General features: G+C 34.3%; 1 protein-coding gene and 1 long non-coding RNA gene across 3 annotated transcripts in view; one reads left to right on the forward strand and one right to left on the reverse strand.

Moving 5' to 3' along the window:
* Positions 1–23,160, forward strand: part of CD36 (CD36 molecule) — a 53,545-nt gene extending 30,385 nt beyond the window's left edge. For both annotated transcript variants that reach the window (XM_042916493.1, XM_042916485.1), the window contains exons 4-15: positions 2,401–2,561; positions 6,964–7,111; positions 7,552–7,731; positions 9,040–9,131; positions 11,447–11,493; positions 14,135–14,204; positions 15,602–15,789; positions 18,633–18,751; positions 19,767–19,840; positions 20,429–20,483; positions 21,286–21,450; positions 22,302–23,160. In XM_042916493.1, coding sequence (XP_042772427.1) covers positions 2,401–2,561; positions 6,964–7,111; positions 7,552–7,731; positions 9,040–9,131; positions 11,447–11,493; positions 14,135–14,204; positions 15,602–15,789; positions 18,633–18,751; positions 19,767–19,840; positions 20,429–20,483; positions 21,286–21,450 — 1,299 coding nt within the window. In that variant the 3' untranslated portion in view covers positions 22,302–23,160. The remainder of the gene's footprint in view (positions 1–2,400; positions 2,562–6,963; positions 7,112–7,551; positions 7,732–9,039; positions 9,132–11,446; positions 11,494–14,134; positions 14,205–15,601; positions 15,790–18,632; positions 18,752–19,766; positions 19,841–20,428; positions 20,484–21,285; positions 21,451–22,301) is intronic.
* LOC122206893 lies at positions 2,560–17,981 on the reverse strand. Its single transcript, XR_006196616.1, has 3 exons — positions 17,780–17,981; positions 17,538–17,689; positions 2,560–2,711 (listed from the first exon to the last, which is right to left on the reverse strand). It is a non-coding gene; the product is annotated as an uncharacterized LOC122206893 (long non-coding RNA).
* Positions 23,161–24,663: the final 1,503 nt, after the last annotated feature.

The following is a 24,663-nucleotide window of genomic DNA, read 5'->3' on the forward strand; positions in this document are numbered from 1 at the left end:
AAGGCCTTTTAAGTTCACAAATGATGTAAAATCCTTTGCTCCTTTTAAAATTAAGGGAACTTGTGGCTTGATTTAGTCTTGGTACTCAAGGAGTGGCTAGCCAATTTTCTAACACATAGAGTAGTCTTAGGATCAAAAGAAATGCATTCCTATTTTGACTGCTTCAATGTTTTTCTCTTTGGCTCTGAACAAACGATGGCATTATGAAACTATGCAAGATTGGAGTAAAAAGACCTGATTTCTCCATTACCTGCTACAAAGTTGTCCTATAACATTGACTAATCATCTGTTTTTCTTAGGACTCATTTCTACCTCTGAATAAATAGAGATGTGGTTAGATGACTCTAACAGCTAATAATTCAATGCATTCATTTCAACTTTTTGCGTTTCATCTTTGCCATTTAAAAAATATCTCCAGATCAACAAATAAGGCAAAGTGTTTCCTGGCCTTTAGAAGAAAGGCATGATGCACTATTAGTCTTTTGATGTTAAATGCACACACATTAGAGTTAGGGAGGTTTTCTGCCCTGCCAAGTATCTTCCATCACTTTCCTTTTCAATTCTGTAAACATTTATTGAGTTTATTGCATTAAGAACTAACGTAAAATGTGTGCCTTAAGAGGTGTATGATAAATAATTGATATTGCATTGTCTTTAAGATTTGTATAGTGCAAAGGTAGTAATGTGTAAGTTCGTCTGTATCTTCCCCTCATAAAATCTCTTGAAATTGGTAAATTAACATAGCTTTCAGCTTCAACGATCTCATCAAACATATTTACATGCTTGATCTGCATGTAACTCTGTCTTAATATGGAGCTTGTTACTATTGGAAATAAGACTTTTGGGGAACTAATAAAAAGTTTTTCAAGGACAGTTGGTCATAAAAAGTAATGGTCGAACATCAACATGAGCACAACAGTGAACCCAGTGAAAATGCATTGCAACAGCACAGGATTTTGTAATAGCATTTCAGCTTGGTTCCCTGTTCATCTCTAAGGAATTTCCTTATTCTCTGGATTAAGCAATAAGTAACATATCCTGAAGATATGAAACTTAATCTTACTTCTACCAACTAAGTGCAGAGGTGACAGGAAAACTAAAAGACTGTAATAGCATGGTATGAAAGAGGACTAGTCTAAGAGTCAGAGACTAGGATTTTCATCACAGTTCTGCTATTATTTGCCTGGGTTACCCATGGGCCAGCCACCTGGTTCCTCAGAGCCTCAGTGTTCTCTCCTAGAAAATATGATATTGTTCAATGTCCTTTCCTGACTCATCATTCTATGAATTGATGCTTCCAGGTGAAGGAAACAAATAGATCAGATTGTTCCTGTATTCATAGATCAGTTGGGATTCATTTTCTGTGAAATACTTTTCTTCCTCTTCCTCAAGCACAAAGGTAGAGCTTTCCATTCTAGGCAGTCTTCCCAAGGTGCTTAACTGGGAATACTGCCTGCTACCAAATCACCTTTGTTTGCCCTAGTTACTATAGCCTTATAGACTTTGGGATAAGAGAGTGAAAGCCGGGGAAGGAAACTGGGAGATCATCTATAACCACCTCTTTTATAGATAATGATATTGACCTTGAGTGGTTCGGTGACTTTCCATCCAGTTCCACAGCATCTAAAGCAAGGGAACACATTTCTAACATGAGGTTTTGTGATTACCTCATTGACATTTTTTCCCACTTGTTTATCTTTACTACATGGCGCATTGGTGATTTTTAACGAATTCCACAAAATAATAATAGGATAATCTCCTCATTTCATCCTTTTATTGTGTAAGTAATAACTTTAATAATAACATTAGACTGTTGTAGCTTCTGGAAACATGTCTTATTTAGTTGTCACATATATACTAAGTTAGGGATTGAGAAGGATTTTGAAGAGAAGAAGTCAAATTTGTGTTTTTCACCAAGAAATTTTTTTTTTAATTTAATAAATGTTAAGTGATCATCTTCTGAAGTGTCCAACTTTTGAAGAAAAGTTAAAGCTTTCAATACCACCAGATTTTTCTCTCTTTTTTCTGTTTTGTCTCATCAATCTGAGGACAGCAGAGAAGTTAATGTTCAACCTGGTAGGAACTTTGTTAGGTTTAATAAAATTTGCTTAATAAGTTATAACTGTTGCAATATAGGGTCACTCTAAAGCTTGCCAATGGTTGGGCTTACATCAACAGCCATGTCTGCAATATTGTACCCTGATTCCCTTTGTAAAAGGTTGACAAAAAGAGGTTGCTATAGTAATTTTTTGAAAACATTTCTGTTGCAACCGTGTGGCAAGGTTCACATGAAGAAGGTACTTGAGCTTAGTCCTTGCCTTGGCTAACAAAGTTATAAACTCCCAGAGGTGCCCATATTTACTACAGAGAAATAACCCAAACTTGTTTTCTTTTTCATAGGAGGTTGTACTCGAGGAAGGTACCATTGCTTATCAAAATTGGGTTAAAACAGGCACAGAAGTTTACAGACAGTTTTGGATCTATGATGTGCAAAACCCACAGGAAGTGGTAGCTAACAGCAGCAAAATTAAAGTTAAACAAAGAGGTCCTTACACGTACAGGTGAGTCCTCACAAATAAGTGGCATTCTTTCCTTGACCATACATATTTCTGAAAAACTTCCACTTGAAAAATGCCATTGTTTTCAGATGTACTTCTTCCTGTTCCCCAGTAAAATATCATGAAATATTTTGTTTCTGCCTATATGGAATCCTGATAAGGATTTAATAAGAAATATAGATTTTATTATAAATTCAGCAGTATCAGATAACAACCCTACATTTAAGAAGTCACAGGTGTTTTACAGTTACGACATATATTCTCAACAACTCTGACATATGCATGCATAATAGAAAAAATCTTATCAGAATTTTAAGAACCAGAATATTTTAAGATCCTAAAATTGTATACATTTTATCAGTTATTCTCAAAGTGTGGTTCCCACTCCGACAGCAACAGCCTCACCTGGGAACTTGGTAGAAACACAAATTCTGAGAATCTGCAGATTTTCCCAGATCAAATGAATCAGAGACTCTTGGGTTGGAGCCCAGCAATGAGTTTTACAAGTCCTCTGGGTGATTCCAGTACTTACTCAATTTTGAGAACCACAGAATTAAACTGATTTTATGTAACCGCAGTACCTGTTAAGGATTTCTAGAAACTAATTTCCAAGTCATATGGGTGTTTATATTGATTCAGTGGCTTCATTCTTATATTTTCTCCAGAACTGAGACCAAAATGCTATGCCTTTCTCTTATATACCCTAATAGTTTAACACAATTCTAAATAGAATGTTCGGGTATTAGAACTAGAGGGGAAAGATTAGCTAGGACTTTTCATTTTGTTCCCCAAAAAACTGACACCAAGGGATATGAAGTGATTGTTATGTTTACACAGACCTAAGAGATGGTACCTCCTAGATTTTTGTGTGTATTTTTATTTCTTATTTAAATTATACACTATGTGTTTTCTCCAACTATCGAAGTAACACAGGGGGGACTGAGGTGCTAAAAGCACTAACTGTAACCAAGGATTAGATTTATGATATCCATGTGGGAACACCATTAAGTCCTGCTGTATCATTTGTTATACAAATGTGTGATTTTCCCTCAAGGATAATTACAACTAGTTACTTAGTTTGATCAGTTTTTATCACAAAATTACATATTTATTATGATTTCATATAACTCGTAGTTTTAATATCTGTTTTAGATAGTCTATATAGTTTCTTTTCCATGCATTAATATATTTTTAGATTGACTACTCACACACACAATATAATAAAATAACAGTAGTTGTGAAGGTAGTGGCTGCTGCCATAGTATGTGATATATAAGCTACAGAGGGCTGTGGTGACTTTTCTGTCCTAGCAATTGTCCCCAAGTCTCCTGTCTCTGTGCATATGTCTGTGACTATTCACAGTACTGTTGAAGAACACTTGGTTTTCATTGTTAAACAAAACAAAACAAAACAAAAAAACCTTGGAAAATGTTTTTTTCATGGTCTTAAAGTTACCATGTTATTATCAAAAACTTATATGAGGTGTGCATGGGTGACTCAGTTTGTTAAGTGTTTGATTCTTGATCATGGCTTCATGGCTCAGGTCATGATCTCTGAGTCATGCGATCAAACCCGGTGCTCGGCTTAACACAGAGCACGGAGCCTGCTTGGGATTCTTGCTCTCTCCCTCTCTCTCTGCTCCTCCCCTGCTTGTGCTCTCTCTTTCAAAATAAACAAGTAAACTTAAAAAAAAAAAGCCTATGCGAGTATCTTACTCCAAAAAAAATTGTTAAGAAATAATAATCTAAGAAAAAATGTTTAAAAAATTATAACTTGACTGAACTGCATGCGTGTGAGGAAACTGAATAGTTGTTAGAATTTGAGAACTCTTTCACTTTTATTTTGCAGGGGTATTTTTTTTTTTATTTTTAAAGATATTCCTTGAGATATGTAGAAACAAACAATACTGAATCTAGCCCTAGACAGCTAATACATAGTTACTTTTTAGAGACTTTAACCTATGTCTCTAAGGGACAAAAGGGTTAGTTTAGATTTACTTGGAGAAGCAATGAGGGGAAGGTTGAATTAGGGAAGTGGGATTTGCAGCTAAAGTTTATAAACAATAAATCCCATTTATATAACAATGTTAAAGGGAATTCTAAACTAGGGTTCATCTTAAGATGTCACCAAAATGGAGTCATTAGTGTCTGTCTGGATACCTTAAATAATAAGAAAATAATTGATTACCTTTCAGAAAAAGTTAATAATTTCATATTCTTCCTAACAGCTAATAAGTTTTACTGAACCTGCCTCCCTATAAATTATACCCTGAATACATTTGAAATTGGAAGTGTAGGAGGATGTCCCTCTTCAAACACAACCACAGCTTATTTGGCTGATGTCTGTTAAAGTGAGTTTACTGAAATTTTGACAAGGTACAGCATTGGTCAAAGCATGAAATTGCCTGGATTGAGATCTTAATTATACATATTGTAAATTACGTGGTCTCTATGAAGACTCATTAATTCCTTGAGAATATTCTCAGGTCCAACATTAATCTTTTATTTAAAAATTTTTTTTTTAATGTTTATTTAATCTTGAGAAAGAGAGACAGAGTGTGAGTGGAGGAGGGGCAGAGAGAGAGAGGGAGACACATAATCTGAAGCAGGCTCCGGACTCTGAGCTGTCAGCACAGAGCCGGACGACATGGGGCTTCATGAACTACGAAATCATGACCTGAGCCTAAGTCAGAGGCTTAACTGACTGAGCCGCTCAGGCACCCCTCATCTTTTATTTTTTTAAGTTACTTGGCTTTGGCAGGAGTACAAAGAAAGCAATTTGGGGCAAAGTCTAAGGCAAATTTCTCCCTTTTACCTCATTAACCAACACTTTCCAAAATCTGTGTACATTTTAATTTTTAAACAAAAGAATTGAGCGATTATGTTCTCCTTCTAAAAGTATTTTCTAAACACAGACCTCAGTTAAAAGATTTTTCTCTTAGTGCCATCTACTGGTATAATGTTGTAAGTACAACTTAAGTAAATTGGAATCTGGGTAACATTTTGCTATTGTTTCAATTATTTTACATACATAAATTTTACTAAAAATTAAAGTACTTCAATTTTAAATGCTAATAGTAGGTTCTCTAATTTAAAATACAATTATGTAAGAAAAACTAGAAGTTGACTAGTAACAGACTGTCTTGGGTGCTCTTTCGTATTTGTATATTCCTGGTATGTCTACAGTACTTCAAGAAGAATAAATAATAAAGCTTTGATGACATTATATTAAAAATAAATTTTCTATAGTACTGTGAACTCTTTTAAAAGAATGTGAGCCATTAACTAATTTGTTTATTCATGCAAAAAATTATTTATCATGAACTCAATATGTGCCAGGCACTCTGCCTGTGGATACAAAACACTCATAATCCCTACCCTACAGGAATTTACAACTTTATTACACCGGAGTGAAATGTTGTTCCTTGTCCATGGGTTTTCAGTCTTTACCTTAGCTATCTATTCATCTCATGTATGGACATTCACATATATGATAGTGAAATGAATGATATATACCTCATTTTGTCTCAATAAACATCTTGTATTTGGAAAAGATTTTTCTTCATGATAATGAAGACTATTCATTCACCCTTCCCCATGTTCCTAAAAGGTATTTGGTACTTATAAGCCCAGACATTTTACAGCCAGGAGCTTAGAACTAATAAGTATTTAATATACGGCAGGAATGGTGAGGGGAATTGACCTGTAAAATGGAAATTATATTCCATTAGTTATCTTTCATTCTCATTAAAGTACTAGAAAATATGGAAAAGCCAGTGCTGAATACGCTATGTACTTAGAACATTCTTTCTCATTTAAGAAAATGTACTCTTAATATTCATTCCGCTACTGAAACCTTTCTGTCTCCTCCTTACCCTCAGGATCAAGGCTAAACATTTGAGGATAGGATGCAACTCTTTTATGCTTGAGATCTTGCTTACTTCTGTGCTCTATTTCCCATGATACTCCTTATTCTCACCTTGCAATCCATCCAAATTCAACAATTTGTGTTTCTAACAATACACCATGGGTCTTTTTACCCCACTCCACCTAAACTTCTATTTGTCATTCGGACCACCTGGGTGGAATTGCTACCAAAATGGCTATCATTACTCCCACTATGACAGTCCTAAACCTGGATTTATATTTATTCTGGGTTTCCCCCTGGACTCTGCATAAGCTCTCATAATGACACATGTTACTTCTCCTATGTTGTGAAGATTTGGGATCACCTCTAATACACTAAAGACCCCGCACTGGCTTACTTGTCATTTTAAACCAATTGGCTGGCATCACTTGTGACGTATTCTATATACTCAAAAATTGTTTGTTATGTGAATGGATGGCATTTGAGACCTGTTCACTTGAGACAATTATTTTGAATTTTATTTACTTCTGGTTTTCAGAGTTCGTTATCTAGCCAAAAAAAATATAACCCACGATCCTGAGAACCACACAGTCTCTTTTCTTCAGCCCAATGAGGCCATCTTCGAGCCTTCACTATCAGCTGGAACAGAGAATGACACTTGGACTGTTCTCAATCTGGCTGTAGCAGTAAGTAGACAAACAACAAAAGTACTGGTTTTGAAATACTCTAGGATCCACTGTAGTGGATCTTATGATTAGAACTCTCATCAGATATTCTTCATTTTGTCATTTTAATAAAAATATGTTCCTATGTCATTATTTTGAATGGATTTAGCATCATTTGGAAAAATGACAAAATCATAACAACTGAATTGGAAGACTACTTTATCATTAAAAAAAAAATAGGGTTGAATTTTAAATGTCTCCTTGTGACTAGCACTGAGGCAGAGAAATGTAGTCATCTAGGGATTAGATAAATTGTACTTTTTGTCCTGGCAAGATTGAGCAGTAATTTTAAAGATAAGGTTAGATTTGTTTCTATTAAACTTAAGGCTCGTATTAAATCCATCTATGTGTTAAAAATATGATACTAAAATTGATGTCTCAAACAGTGATTTTTTTTATAGGCTGCACCCCATCTCTACCCAAATACATTTGTTCAAGTGGTACTCAATTCACTTATCAAAAAGTCAAAATCTTCCATGTTTCAAAAAAGAACTGTGAAAGAGCTCTTGTGGGGCTATAAAGATCCGTTCTTGAGTTTGGTTCCATATCCTATTTCCACGACAGTTGGTGTGTTTTTTCCTGTGAGTACCAAATGTGAATGTTGATTTTTTATATCTTAGATAAATATAATGACATTGGCAATTTATAATTTTACAACTTAGTGTGTTCACATGATTTCTGATCTGGGAGTAGATATTCTAATTTTTTATTTTATTATTTTTATTATTTATTTATTTATTTACTTGAGGTTATTCTAATTTTTTAAAGTCTCTATCTCAGATGGCTCTGTAGTTAGAAAATTTTACTCATCTAAATTTAACAATTAAATTTAAAATGAATAAACTGAGATTTAATTAGGTTTCCATTCTTTGATAAATACACAATTGTCTAAAATAGGTTGTAAGCCAATAAGGCTGCGAATAATGTTTTCTGTTTTGATTCCCCTTATCAAAAAATCAAGTTTAATACTGTATTTTTCTTTGTGTTAAATGTATTCATCTTAACATTCCTCCTTCTCCAGAACTCTCACAAATTTGTGTTAATAAAAATTTAAAAGTTAGCCTAAATTGGAACACAGTGAGATTGACAAATCAGCAATGTCCTATTTTAATGCACTTTGTCAAAGATTTGGCAGTTTGCAGATGAAAGAAAAAGTGAATTTGGCAATGTACTTATAGTTTAATATTTTGAATTATAAATAGGACAAGCTATTGAATTAGAATTTTGACTGATTTATTTGGCACTATATGTGATATTAGTTATATTCTCCAGTTTATTGTTGTTATTTTACTTTTAGATAGTGTTTAGGATTGAAAGGTTATATGCCACTAAATAGGAATGTAGAAAGCTTTAAAGGATCAGAGATTCAGTTACTATGTTTTGACTCAAAAACTCTTAACATCTTTCCTTGGCTGATTGCATTTTTAATTTTGTAGGCCTAAGTTTTATATCCACTTGTTAAAGATCATAACATTTAGAAAGAAAACAAAAAATATCATAACATTTAGAAAACCTCTAGAAGTCTTCCCTTGTTCTCAAAGTTTTTTCTTAATATCCCCTTACCTCAATATAATAGGAGTAGCGATCAAAATTGCCTTACTGGCTTAGTTATGACCAGAGTTTGGATCATGGCAACTTCTGGTATTGGTCTTTCTTCCTTTGTCTCAACCCCTAGCACAAATTTGAGGTGCCATTTATAGCCTATGTTTTTAAAGTGTTAAAGACCAATAATTTTAAAACTTGATTGCATATATATTTCAGGCCACATAAAATAATTATTAATTATCGATAACTGGTATTTGAAAAATATGAACATGAGTTACATACTTTATAACTTGGAAACTATGACTTGTCCTAGAAGTAATTTCTTCTTGTACATATCTTTTCAGTACAACAACACTGCAGATGGAGTTTATACAGTTTTCAGTGGGAAAGACAACATAAACCAAGTTGCCATAATTGACACTTACAAAGGTAAAAAGTAAGTATCCAGGTAAAGTGTGTGAACTCCAAAGCAGGAGGGGTATTTATTTAACAACTGCTAAGGCACAGGCACTAACTATGGTCCAGATCTGCCTATATCTCAGCCCTGGAACTTCGTGTTCTTTGAGGTGTTAACCCTCTAGTTGTGACAACTGGTCACTAGTGCATAGTTGCTAAATATCAGCCTCACTATAGAATTAGCTTTACCTTTGTACACAGGTTCTCTTACATAAAGAAATCCAAAGTGAATTCCATCTCTGTTGCATGGCCACCATCACAGTACACTCATACGGCCACAAATGAAAGGAAGAAAAGCATTACATCAGCTGATCAACTAGCAGATAGAAAAACATAGTTTTCTGGGTGTGTTTAACTTGTTGTATTGAGCCTATCAAATAAAAATTGTTCATTCCACAGCATGACTTCATGTGTCTCTATAAAGTTGAAAACTTAATGAATCCATGCAGATGTTGTCATGGCGTTTTCCTTCAAAATTTCTTAATTTGCTATATTGATAAATCAGCATTTTATACCTTTATCAGTGCAAAAGTGGAATTAGTACTGCAAATATAGTTCTAAAGTTGCCATATTAAACTTGAAAATAAAGACCAGGCCTCCTCTGAAGTAGTAATAGAATGATTACTATTCTATCTTGTTACTACTGGATTACTACTATGCTACTATTCTGAATGAATAGTAGATAGTCATGATTTGCTTTTTTCCTTAGCTCCTGCTTAATCATCTAGAGTACACATAATTTATCATGTAAATTTATCATGTAACAAAGGAAGAATCTCAATAAATGTCAGGGAAGAAAGTCATCTTCTCTTTTAATCAAGGTTAATAAATATGCTTTGGATCAGTTATTTCCTGGAAAGAATACAGTAATCAAAATTCAGAGAGATTAAAGGTTTTTATTAATTAATACAAGTAACCACTGCCTCACACTGAGTCCTTATCTAAAAATTGCATACAACCATTAAATATTCACTTAGGTAGTAGTTTTTCTTCTATAGATTCCATACTAACATCTTTTTATAGAAAAGTATAGTGGAGGAAAACTCACACTCCTAAATGCTTATTGCAATGAAATCACATCACTGTATATTGAGAAACACAAGCATTTTTGCCTTTTCAATATTACAGAGATATTTTGAGGAGAGTTACTAAGTGCTTCTAATTGGAGTAAGAATTCCACCTCAGTTTAAGATTTGATAAGCTTAATGTAACTGATCATGGCAAGACTGAGCATGGTTAACAGTTTATTCCGTTTAAAAAAAAGTAACATTAATAAAATAAAAATAAATAAACAGTGAGACTAATTAGAAAAAAAAAATTTTTAATAAAAAAGAAGCAACAACTTCCCTTGACATCTCGCTAGATGATACATTATCAGTGGGGAAAAACCTGGTTTTGCATCACCAAAAAGTGGCTGAGGATACAGAGAAATTTTTACTACTATTTTTATTGCTTCCAGTTATATATACATATATCTTACTTAGACATCAGTATATAAATTAATAAACTCTGTCCTTTATTTTTTTAATGTTTTTATTTATTTTTGAGACAAAGAGAAACAGCATGAGCAGGGGAAGGGCAGAGAGAGAGGAAGACTCAGAATCCGAAGCAGGTTCCAGGCTCTGAGCTGTCAGCACAGAGGCTGACACAAGGCTCGAACTCACAGACTGTGAGATCATGACCTGAGCTGAAGTCAGACGCTTAACCAACTGAGCCACCCCAGTGCCCCAACTCTGTCCTACTTTAATGCAAGCTTATGCAAGAGTTAAAAGGGAGAAAAGTATAAATTGATGATCTATATGTTTCCATCTCTTTCTTCGACATCAGCTTTTCTTTCTTCCCTACACCCCTCTTCTCCCCTCATACTCCCTCCATCAAATATGAAGAAAACCACTTCATATTTACCTATATATTTTGAAAACTCAACATATTACCAAATAGTTCATTTCTCCAAATGGAAAAAAAAAATTCTCTGCTATGTAGAGATATAAATTTCTGAGGTATTTCTCCTTTTTCTTTTTTCAGAACTGCTTTCTATTCTAAGTTGTGTTAACATTTGGCACTTTTTATTTTATAATCTGGCACTTAATGGTATTGGGCACTTAATTTATCTCAACAAGATGAAACCTTCAAACAAAACATAAACCACAGGACTTAGAACATTGCTTAAACTTAACATTTGTCACACATCTAATCTTTATTTTAGCAATATTGAATCATAATAGACTAAGTAATATGAGAAAGGTACTCTAGAAAAAAGAATGTTTATTCATTTCCTTTCTTTTTATTCCAAAGGAATCTCTCCTACTGGCCAAGTTATTGTGACATGATTAATGGTACAGGTAAGGGCATTTGTTTTGTGGTAATAATCACCATGAACCCACCTCCCTCTCTCCCACAAATTCCACCACTGTACTTACAATGTTCTGAGTGTTAAGGGTATGCGTTTACCTATCTTTATATCCCAAGGACATAATTGAGAGTGTCTATTGTTACACAGGCTTAGTAAATGTCTGCCTAATGTGATGGGATTTCTGAAGATTAATCCTTGAGGATTAGCCTTTACTGCATTACCAGGGAAACATTTGATTAGTAAAACCTTGACTACTTGAACTATCTTCATGGCAACAGAAGTAAAAGAGTAAAAAGAAAAACTTAGAAAAGTAGTTAATATTCACATGTTTTATAAATACTGTACAGAAAATGATTTAAAATTGAAACATTTTAAAAATGAAGATAATTACAAAAGGTAAAATTTACTTTCAAGTGAGATTTCAAGCAGAAGTAGAAACTGTGAAGTTGCAAGCAGCCCTGTATTTCCGAATAAGGTGATCAGAATGAAAGAAAAAGAAAAACAAAAACTTGACAGGTTTCATGCCCACTAACCATGAAAAATGTGTGCAAAAATGAATATTCTGAACTAGAAGTGGGGAGAAAAGAAAGTAGAAGGAACTTAGATTTGCAGCATGGTTAGATTTGGCTTCTTCTTCTCCATGAAGAAAAGCAAAGTACACATAGACATATTAGTTTAAGAACTAAGGTTTTAAAAAGCAAATGGGGATCAATACCATGAGGTAATTAAAACCTGAGATAAGGTGAGCTCTCAGCAATGCAGAAGCAAAGACAGAGAAGCATGATGTTTACAAAGCTGGTGAGGCAGTACCCTGTAGGAAAACAATATATTAAAGATGAAGAAAGTTAAATACGAAGTTATGTAAAGGGTGGGGAATAAGAACAAAACACAGGGTATTTACTTTCCCAAAGGTATTGTTGAGCTTTACATGCCTATTTAATTTTGTTACCACTGTCTTCTAGAAAACAACAGCAAAAACACAGTTGAGTTTGCTTTGTAGCAAGTTTCAAGAAATCCCTAAACAAAGCATTTCTGCAAATAAATTGTCAAGTGTCCTAATACTACTAACTCCAATAATTACATAAGTGTAGTATTTCAGACTTTAAATACAGAGAAACAGATTGTACTGCTCCTTAATAGTAATGGATTCTTAATGGTAATGAAAAGAAAAAAACAAAAAAAGCTATTAAACAATTCTGTCCAAAGCTAAAAAGTTTTAAAAGGGGAGGCAAAGGATTCATTAATCACAAAAATATAAGTACATGAGCATCAGGCATAAAGTTAAAAGTATCTAAGAGGAAAAAAAGAAGGAAAACAAATGAGGATCAGAGGGAGATTGGACAGAGCAGAGGACTCAGATGTGATCACTGGGAGAGAGATTCTTGGTTGATGGCCTCAGGGAAAAGCAACCAACAAAACTGAAAAAGTCATAGTATAGAAGTGTCCCCTCCACCTTCAGTGAGTAAGAGACAGAACATGAAAATATTGATACACATCTGAATGTTTAAAAAAAAAGTCTGCAATCTTGTACTTATTTCTATGGTACTTGTTAGAAATAATTATGGCATAATCTTCAATGATATTTCAGTAATAATTCTTACAGCTTTTTAATGTATTCTTTTCCTTCAATGGTTAAAGTGTTGGAAAGGCAAGTTGGAGATGATGTCCACTGAGTCACCTATCTGGGGAGTTTAAACTAAACTCTAATATCCAATGCTCTCAATACCACAATCAAATTCACTGTGATATTCTATTTCATTGATCACAAGAGTATAAGTGAAATGTAATAAGATCACAAGGTTGAAGCGTAATTGAAGGATGGGCACTGTTTACAACAAACACATTCAGTTCTGTGGCTCATTTTAGTGATACTTATTTGAGAAGCTAATAGAGGAGTTATCGAGTGATTTCTTCATATATCCAGTGTGTTCCATGGATCATAACCATAGTAGAAATTCAATGAATACAACAAAATCCTTTTTGTAAGGTGATGGATATATTTCAAAGCAGTTAGAGGAAATTCTAGTTAATGAGAGAATTTTAATAAATTTTTAAAATATTACTCAACCCTTAGGATAGACGAATGAATCCCTATAAAATGTAAGAAAAACATAACTCTAACTGAAGTCCTAAGTGAATTTCATAGAAATAAAAGTGCCACTCTCCTTAAAGGGTGGGGAGATTTCAAAAACAAACACAATCACAATTTTAACAACATGTGATTTTGCTATTATTTTTGTAAATATTTATTTTTAAGGTGTGGGGAAATTTAACATGAAACTAAATACCAATGAATATATATAGTATACAGACTTACTGAATATGGTAGCTGCTAGCCCTGTGTTGCTATTAAGGAATTGAAATGCGCTATAAATATAAAATACACATGGGATTTTGCTAATTTTTAGATCGATTACATGTTGAAATGATGGCATTTGAGGTACATTGGGTTAAAAAAATATATACCTGTTTTGTTTTTTTCCTAAAAGAAATTGGCTACTAAAGAATTTTAAAAGTACATCTACAGTTTGCATTATATTTCTATTGACCATACTGGAATAGAGATTTCTAGATTTTTCTAGGATACACATTACATCTAATCCCTTGCCACTGGCTTGATTTTTGAACAGACGCAGCCTCATTTCCACCTTTTGTTGAGAAGACACGAGTGTTACGTTTCTTTTCTTCTGACATTTGCAGGTAAGACCAAGACGCCCAATGTATTTCTGTAACTTAGAATTTTTTTTCCTCAAGTGACAAAGCACAGACCAAGAAGCTTATACTTAATAATTATGTTTTCTGAGAAGACTAAAATACACATAGGGAAATTTTTCTTGATTTATTCAGGATAAATACAATATGGAATTGATAATGTGCTTATTAACTTTTCTAAAAATTGAGGGCTGCAGGAGGATATTTTACATAATGCAAATTATTTTATTCTCATTTTTAAGCGTGAACTATTTTTTTTAAAAAAACTAAACTAGTAGTATATTCAATAGCAATTATGTCTAGAAGGTCATCCCCATCTTTCTAATGTTGTCCAGAGAAGATGATGCCATTGTCACAGAACTATGTTAATGTCACATTAACAACCTCTTTTAAAAACGGTGGAACCCAGTAGATATCACATAAGCATTGGAACCCACGCCAGTTCACTCTTAGCCCTTTTCCTAAAGATCATATGTTTATGGGCAAACATTTAAAATATCTCAGTATTTTCCTTATCTGTAAAATTGAAGAGAGCAGTGTTTCTTCATATAGGGTTATGTGGGGATTAGAAGAAATAGGTATAGAGCCCCCGCACATTGCCTAGGTGTTGGTGAATACTAAGTAAACGATGGAGGCACTCAGTAAATAATGAGATGTATATCAAGAACTCACATGCAAGTACCTCAGTGAGTATGTGGTCTTTCTCTCCAGGATTAAGTTTTGAAAGAAAGAAATTTTAATTGTATTTCCTGTAACCTGGGCACAAATAAAGGATTTGAGGGAAGTCATATAAATATTTAATCTACAGAGGAAATTAACTATGAGAAACGTCTTCAGTGTAAATAATCCATGGTAATACATAAGCAAAAATTGCTCTTGGAAGCTTTTGAGAACAAAGAATAGTTCACGCTCAGGTATTGTGTCCTGGTATGCCTTAAAATTTCACAAGAAAGTTTTTTTCATGTGAATTAAATGAGGATTTAAAATTCTAACAAAAGTATCCAATCTTTCTTTTAATTTTTTTTAACATTTATCTATTTTTGAGAGACTGAGAGAGAGCACGAGCAGAGGAGGGACATAGAGAGAGAGAGAGAGAGAGAGAGAGGGAGACACAGAATATGAAGCAGACTCCAGGGTTGGAGCTGTCAGCACAGAGCCTGATGTGGGGCTCAAACTCACGAACTGCGAGATCATGACCTGAGCCATAGGTCATTTGCTGACCTGAGCCATAGGTCAATTGCTTAACTGACTGAGCCAACCAGGCGCCCCAAGTATCTAATCTTTCTTATTTAAAGCAAGAATATAATCTAAAAATAAGAGGAAAAAATAATCTCTAGAATGTAGTTTAGGTTCCTGGAATAAAGCTCTTTTTTCTCTGTGTTTAGGTCAATCTATGCTGTGTTTGCAGCTGAAATTAACCTGAAAGGAATCCCTGTCTATAGATTTGTTCTTCCATCCATGGCCTTTGCATCTCCACTTCAAAATCCAGATAACCATTGTTTCTGCACAGAAACCGTTATCTCCAATAATTGTACATCATATGGTGTATTAGACATTGGCAGATGCAAAGAAGGTAAGTGTTCTCAGTGTCACAGTCCATGATATAATCTGAAGCCTTGATGAGTGAGCATCATCAGGGAAATACAAATCAAAACCATGAGATACCACTTCACACTCATCAGAATGACTAAATTAGCAACACAGGAAACAGATGTCGGTGAGGATGCAGAGAAAGGGAAACCCTCTTACACTGTTGGTGGGAACACAAACTGGTGCAGCCACTCTGGAAAACATTCTGGAGGTTCTTCAAAAAGTTAAAAATAGGGGCGCCTTGGGTGACCCAGTTGGTTAAGCATCCAACTTTGACTCAGATTATGATCTCATGGTTCGTGAGTTTCGAGCCCCGCATCGGGCTCTGTGCTGACAGCCTAGAGCCTGGAGCCTGCTTCGAATTCTGTGTCTCCCCCTCTCTCTGCCCCTCCCCTGCTCATGCATGCTCTCCTCTCTCTCTCACTCTCACTCTCTCTCTCTCTCTCTCTCTCTCTCTCTCTCTCTCTCTCTCTCTATCAAAAATAAACAAACATTAAAAAACTTTTTTTAAAAAAGTTAAAAATAGAACTACCCCATTGCCCAGCAATTGCACTACTAGGTATTTACCCAAAGGATATAAAAATACAAATTTGAAGGGGCACATGCACCCCAGTGTGTATAGCGTCATTATCAACAATAGTCAAACTATGCAAAGAGCCCAAATATCCATCGACTGATGAATGGATAAAGATATATCATATACCACAACTTCTTTATCCATTCATCATTAGATGGACATTTACACACACACATATATGCATACACGCACACACATATATACAATGGAATATTAGTTGGCCTTCAGAAAGAGTAAAATCTTGCCATTTGCAGTGCTATGGATGGAGCTAGAGGGTATTGTGCAGAGCAAAATAAGTTCATCAGGGAAAGACAAATACCGTATCATTCCACTCATATGTGGAATTTAAGACACAAAACATATGAACATATGGGAAGGGACAAGAAAAGAAAGGGAGGCAAACCAAAAAGACTCTTATGTACAGAGAATAAACTGAGGGTTGCTGGAGGGGAAGTGGATGGCGGATGGGTTAAATAGGTGATGGGTATTAAGGAGGGCACTTTGATGAGCACTAGATGTTACATGTAAGTGATGAATCACTAAATTCTACTCCTGAAACCAGTTTTACACTATATGTTAAATAAATAGAATTTTAATAAACACTGAAAAAAATACACAAAATAAAATGCAACCTTGAGGCACCTGGGTGGCTCAGTCAGTTAAGTACCTGACTCTTGATTTCGGCTAAGGTCATGATCTTGAGGTTTGTGAGATCGATCTCCTCGTGGGGCTATGTGCTGACAAAGTCTGCTTAGGATTCTCTGTCTCCCTCTCTGTCTGTGCCCCTTCACCACTTGCTTGTGCACACACTCTCTCTCAAAATAAATAAATAAACATTTTTAAAAAAATGCAACTTTTACCCAAGATCCCTTTCAACCAAAATTTAAAATTAAAGCGAGAAAGCAAGAAGACAGTTAAGGAAGCGTGGTAATAGAATAATTTTGCTTTGATTTTTGTTTTGTTTTTGAGGTCCCAGTTGTGTTCCAGTGTTGTGAAACTTAGTTATTATTAGGTAAAACCATACTGATATTTCCCTGCTACTTTGGACAATGTCTATTTAGGTCCTTAGCCCATTTTTTGTTATCTGGTGGTTTTTTTTTTTTTTTTTTTGAGTTCTATGAATTCATTATATGTTTTTTATATCAACTACTTACTGAATATGTGGCTTGTATCCATTCCACAGTTACACTTTTCATTTTGTTGGTTTCCTGGGCTCCTTTCAAATAGATGGTAAAACAAGAATAATTCCTAGAGTACTTTGAACATCCCAACTTGTCCATCTGCCATATTTCTAGATTTTTCTTCCCTAGAAATTGGTAAATAAAAATATGTTTTCAATATGTCTCTGAAAGAAGAATTGACTTAAAAACAAAACTTGGAATCTTATTTAGCTCACCTTCATATTGGAGTCAATGTGAAGGCAAAAAAGAAGACCTCTTAAATTAATTCTCATTCACAGACTTATTACTGCCTGAAACAAGAACATGATTGAAATTTTATGCTCAGCAGCTCATCTTTACATATTGAAAATTGACATCTAAGGGCGCCTGGGTGGCGCAGTCGGTTAAGCGTCCGACTTCAGCCAGGTCACGATCTCGCGGTCCGTGAGTTCGAGCCCCGCGTCAGGCTCTGGGCTGATGGCTCGGAGCCTGGAGCCTGTTTCCGATTCTGTGTCTCCCTCTCTCTCTGCCCCTCCCCCGTTCATGCTCTGTCTCTCTCTGTCCCAAAAATAAATAAAAAAATAAAAAACGTTGAAAAAAAAAAATTAAAAAAAAAAAAAAAAAAAAGAAAATTGACATCTAAGGAAGAACAGCAGGCATTAACTTACTGTTTAATAGGATGATGCATAAATTTTTATTTTCTTTTTGTACAATAGTGATCAGGTAATATAATTCTCCCCCACCCTCACTCCCCAATCATTGTTCAAGCCTAGTTATGCATTCTTTTATTTAAAATTTTTATATTTGGGCTGCCTGAGTGGCTCAATTGGTTAAGCATCCGACTTAATTTCAGGTCATGATCTCGTGGTTTCTGAGCTTGAGCCCTGTGTCGGGCCCTGTGCTGACAGCTCAGAGCCGGGAGCCAGCTTCTGATTCTGTGTCTTCCTCTCTCTCTCTCTGCCCCTCTCTCTCTTTCAAAAATGAATAAACATTAAAAAAAGTTTGTTTTATTTTTAAGGAAATATTTTTTGGGTGGTATGCGAAATGAGAAAAATTATTTATCTCCAATATCTCTTAAAATGTTTTCAGGAAAACCTGTGTATATTTCACTTCCTCATTTTCTACATTCAAGTCCTGATATTGCAGAACCCATTGAAGGCTTAAATCCAAATGAAGACGAACATAGCACATACTTAGATGTTGAACCTGTAAGCAAACATATTATTGATCTGATTTCATTAAATTGAAAGAAAAAGTAAATTCTCTCCTTGTTAATTGCAGTTACTGAATCACAATCTTGATATATTACTATTATTTCAGTCAAAATGACATTATTTCTTTCTATTGTTGCTTATGAAATGTCAAGGTAATTAAACTTCAGTTTCTCAGCATATGGAAATTTATATGCCTATCTAATGGTTCATAGGTCAGGAATACCAATGATGGGAATGATTCTAATTGGCTTAAAACAATTTGAGATGTATAAAATAATCATCAAATAGTAATTTATAACTGTAAATACTGCTTATATGAAGAGATACTGTGTATTATGAGGAATTAAAAGATATTTTATGGGTATTATGTGAATTCAGGGCAAGATCTATTTCACTTAGGGTCAAGAAAAATCAATAAAAATTCCTGTAACTCAACAGTTTAAAGTTTTAAATGAATTTGATATTTTCCTCTTCAAAAGTCAAATGAAATGTCAAAATTTTAATAGGCATGTGTCACTTTAAATAATGATACAACTAGTATAATTACACTGAGGATACATGGATTTTTACTGAATATATATCTGGCCTTGTGTAGTTTAAGAATCTAATTATATGAGCTCTGTGTTTCCATATTGCTGATTACCAAAATCATGTTAGGTAACTATCACGAATCTAACTAAAGCCTTGACATTTGGTTGGGCAAAGAAATTGTGTATGCAATACCTGCATATACACATGTAATTATAGATAGCTATTTGGTTAAATATCACATATCTAACTAAAGACCTGACATTTTGTTGCACAAAGTTATTATGTGTGCACATACCCGCATACATATATATGCCTGCATATACACATGTAATTATAGATATGTAATAATTTAATATGTCCAATTAATTTCACAAGTTTCAAGTAGTAGCGTCATATTAAATTTTACATAATAATAAAAGTAAGTTTGGATATTGCAACTTTTTGTTTAAAGTTGGTAATTAGTTTGTTCTCTTTTTAGATAACTGGATTCACTTTACGATTTGCAAAACGGCTGCAAATCAACATATTGGTCAAACCAGCAAAGAAAATTGAGTAGGTCTCTTAAGTGAGGTTATCACTGCATGATTTTTGTAGTATTTTCTTTTCATAGACTTAACTCACATTCTTATAAGAAGTGGAAAGAATATAAAATTTCAACTTCTCTTTGCTTAATGTTATTAAATAATTATTAAATGCTTATGATAATTTTTTAAATTTATAATTATGCCTAGTGTTTATAGAAATGATATTTACACATATTTTGATATGTTTTAATTTAAGTATTTGGTGGTATCTCTCATTTTGCTAGCTGTCCAGATACTTCCATGACCATAGTTTCCAGAATTCATATTTTACCTTACTGGGTAGAATTTGTTGAAAGGGAAAATCTGTGCTTAGAAAAAGTTAATCTAATTATATATCTGTATTAAACAGATTTGTAAGCATGGAAAATGTCTGAGGAACAGCTATATTAACATTCAAATGACTTGTTACAGGGAACAGAAATCAAGGAACTTAACCAAGTTGCAAAAGCAACTAATTTCTGAACATATATTTACACTAGTACTTGTTGAAATTTATGTTGTGTATGTGTAATATATTAGTATATATTTTCATAATTACTTTTAATGTATATTACAGGGCATTAAAGGGTCTTAAGCGGAACTATATTGTGCCTATTCTTTGGCTTAATGAGGTTAGTATTTTTATCAGTAAACAGTAAACTTCATTGGTGTTTCAAAATTAAATATATATGTATAGTTTTTGAAGTTGTATATGTTTTCATTGCCCATATAGATGAATATATATATATTTGAGAAAACCCAATCACATAGTTGTATCAGTTTTCAGTATTTTTCTTTTAGAAAATCAAAGCAATTTCTATTATTTTAGATTATTTTCAAAATGCATCTTTAGGCACTTTTTCTTGGCATAGTGCTTATTTTAAGAAAGAGTCATACATACATGTAACTCCAAATAACTCAAGACTCAGTGAATATTATACTGGTAATAAAAGTCAACCAAACTTATAAAGGCCAGGTTAGAATAGGTGTATGCAGTCTATCCTATTCCCTGATGACATAATTTTAGTGTAAACCATGATATCAATTAGCCCCAGAATTGGGGAATGCAGTACATAAAACTTCAGAGCGATTGAAACTATTGAAACCTTGCCACTTCCCTTGGTTAAAGGGAGCATCTTTTGGAAAGGATGTTATAAGGTCATTCTGAAGATCAGTGAAGCCTAGCATGTTCAATAGTGCTATATAACATGTGCAAAGTGGGGGAAGGATTATATTTCACTCTCTAAGTATTCTACCTTGGCATTTACTGCCGCCTTTGACATGCAAAGTGAATTATCCTAGTTTATCTTAAACATACAGATGACTAACACCTATGCAAGCATTTGGAGGAAAGAGTGATATGTAAGTGGAAGGTTTTAAGTCTTTTGCTTTGCTCATCTATTCAAATCATGCTAATCATTAACTTTATTACAGACTGGTACCATTGGTGATGAGAAGGCAGAAATGTTTAGAAAAAGAGTGACTGGAAAAATCAACCTTCTTGGCCTGGTAGAAATTACCTTACTCAGTGTTGGCGTGGTGATGTTTGTTGCATTTATGATTTCATACTGTGCGTGCAGATCAAAGAAAGTAAAATAAGTAAGTATATACCAAAAATTATTACCTGTATTCATTTTACCAAAGAGGGGTTATAAAATTAGCCTACAAACATTTTTAGATTTGTCTACCCAACTACCATTTTCAATATATCCTCCAAGTTTTGAGATAGCTAATATAAATTAAAACACAAAGACTGAATGAGTAAATAAGGCCTATGAGCAGATTACTCATTGCATCAAGCAGATTACTACATTGCATCTTAAGTTCTGGGAGGAATGGAATAAAAAAATGAAATTATCACCTTTGAAAGTACGAATATAGCTTTAGTGCAAAATCCTGACTTTTAATTTTTTTAATTTTTTTTTTAATGTTTATTTTTGGGAGAGAAAATGTGATCAGGCATGGGGCAGAGGGAGAGAGAAGACAGAGGATCCAAAGCAGAATCTTTTCTGACAGCAGAGAGCCCCATGCAGGGCTCGAACCCCAAACCTGTGAGATCGTGATATAAGTCAGAGGCTTAACTGAGTCACCCAGGTGCCCCAGTGACATTTTGTTTCTTGATTATTTCTAGCTAATTATAACAAAAAGTCACAAGTAATTAATACATTATTGTCTAGGGCAGGTTATGGGAGATTGAAATTATTTTTTTTAATATGTATTTATTTAGAGAGAGCCTGAGCATGAGTGGGGGAGAGGCAGAGAGAGGATCTCTGTGTTGACAGCACAGAGTCAGATGCGGGGCTTCATCTCACCAACTGTGAGTTGATGACCTGAGCCTCAATCAAGAGTTGGAGGCTTAACCAACTGAGCCACCCAGGCACCCCGAGATTAAAATCCGTAAGGGATTTTCCCACTGCTTTCTGATTAATAACATTTCTTCTATTTTCCAGGCAGTAAATGAGTTTCAACCTTTATGTACCAGCTACATCAGGGCCATTGTTACTATTGACCTACAAAATGAAGATTAAATATGCTTTATTTTTACAAAACACACCTTCTAGTTGAAGAAATGGTGGCATTATTTTTGCACTAAGCAGCAGCATATTTCTAACTGATTTTAAGATATTATTAAAAATTTATACTTTGAACACAAAACTGGAGCCTTTTAAAATTCTTCATGTTCACAAACTGATTTCAGTTTCTATGGACCTGGCTCAAGCATGAACCAATTGTTTTTATTTGGTACTGATTCACCAACTGGTTCCCTGGTGGCAAATTCAGCACAGTGCACATTCTCAACAAATGTTGGACCCTGAACGCTTGTCTTCTTTATCAAGGGAAAACATCAGCATCCCTATTCGTTGCAATAGACTGACGCCAGGACTGTCAGTACATCACATTTCATGAGCGCCACCAATTGTGAAAGACATTTAAGAATGGAAAGTAAATGATTGGCCTTAAGAGCCATTCATTATATATTACTTAAGTTTCTTTCTCTGTGGAATCCTTTGTACAGCAACAGCAGGCATTGTAACCATTTTCTTACTTTATAGCAAATGGGCTTATATTTTATCACTAATTATGCAAATGGACATTAATTTTAGCACATTTTGGCTCTTCATGTTTAAGAACTTTGTCATCTTCCACATCCTGAAGCTCTTCTAGCAATACGGGAAGATTGTGATCTTTCTGCTCAGTTACATGCAACTTACGCTTGGCAACTTCAGAATCTTGTGCTAGCATTAAGAGATGTAAATGACAATAAAGGAATTATCATACGAAAGATTATCAAGGATTGAATTGTGTTAATAGTTATTTGTTGTAATAGTTCTTATTTCCCTTGTCACCTCGGAAAGACTGGTCTCAAACATTAAAATATGTTCTTCCTTAAATTCCTGTGTTTTTCATGGTTCTTGTGACACAAAGCATTTACCCTAATTTAATATTCCATCTGAGTCTCTATTTCCTTCTGGCATATGCTTTCTGAATTCAATCATGACAACTTTCTCCTAGGCTAAATTTTTAAGCGAATAGGAGGAAAAACAAACAAACAAACAAAAAGATATTTTGTTTCATCCTCTGCAGAAGCAGGACTTGAGCTCTAAACTGAAGGATTTTTCCTTTCTATGAGGAGACATACTGGTAAGTAATCCTGCTTTCTTCAGCAAGGGTTCACTTATTGGAGAGAACTAGTCCTCTGAAAAAGTTCCTCACAGAAAGGGAAGATGCACCACATTGTCTTGTGTTTTATACACAGTGGTTTATAGGACAAAGTAGTAGTAACTGGTTTGGATATGAACATTGATTAAAAGTAACTTGTTTCCCTCACATTACCTTCCAGGGCAAATACTGAAAATCCAAAGATACTGCCAGTTTGGAGGGATCATTAGAAAATCTCAAAAGTGTACTGATTTAGTGCCTTTACATTTAATTGAAAGGGGGGGGTGGGGGGTGGGTGGAAGGCATCCCTGTAAGCTAGTGACATGTAAGATTAGATTCTGGACATCTTATATGTAAAAGTGGACATGTTGATCTAAGAGATATAGGAAGGAAATTAATTCTTGAACAAAGTAGGACTAAAGAATTGTATGAAAAACATATGTAGCCACCTCACACAAGATCTGGATATCCAATCAATGATTCAGACTTTAAAATCTTCATAAAGAATATCCTCTCACCACATTTAGGTATCAGGAAAATATTTTCACTTCTGGGTCTTTAATATTGTTTAAACGCATGTGTGTTCTAATATTTATAATTATACATTTTCATTCCAAACTATCTTTCCTCACCACCACACAAAGCATGGTTGTTCATACCCTAAATTTGAAAATCTACAGCATCTGCAAAAGTGTTAACATAAGTTAGACAACCTACGACATCTAAAAATGTGTTAATGCTTATTGTTGCAGACAAGTGCATGAAGAAATAAAATCTCTATAGCTTTTATCTCAGGAACAAAAAGATAAAGGGGATATCATTTAGGGAGAAAAAAAATGAAGCTACAGACAAATTGGTCATCCCTAAATATCCACTGTGAAAGTACTGGATGTCTGTGTTTGATATGTGCAAGTGCAATAATCAATCTTTTAACCTATTGTCAATGTCTGAGCTACACAACAATATTATTTGTAATTAAAGGAAAGGCAGAGAGAACTCAAAGTTGACCTTCATTGGCGTGTTCCTTGAGAATACCTCCATAGGCTCCTAGATATGCGCCAAACCTAAAGCTTGTCCCTCAGGCCAGAGCTCCTGGACAAGCAAATTGAGCTCTTTCTCAGATAAACTGGGCTACGTGTCAGCCTGTTGTCT

Source organism: Panthera leo, chromosome A2 (genome assembly GCF_018350215.1).
Source record: "Panthera leo isolate Ple1 chromosome A2, P.leo_Ple1_pat1.1, whole genome shotgun sequence".
In the NCBI taxonomy this organism is placed as follows: domain Eukaryota; kingdom Metazoa; phylum Chordata; class Mammalia; order Carnivora; family Felidae; genus Panthera; species Panthera leo.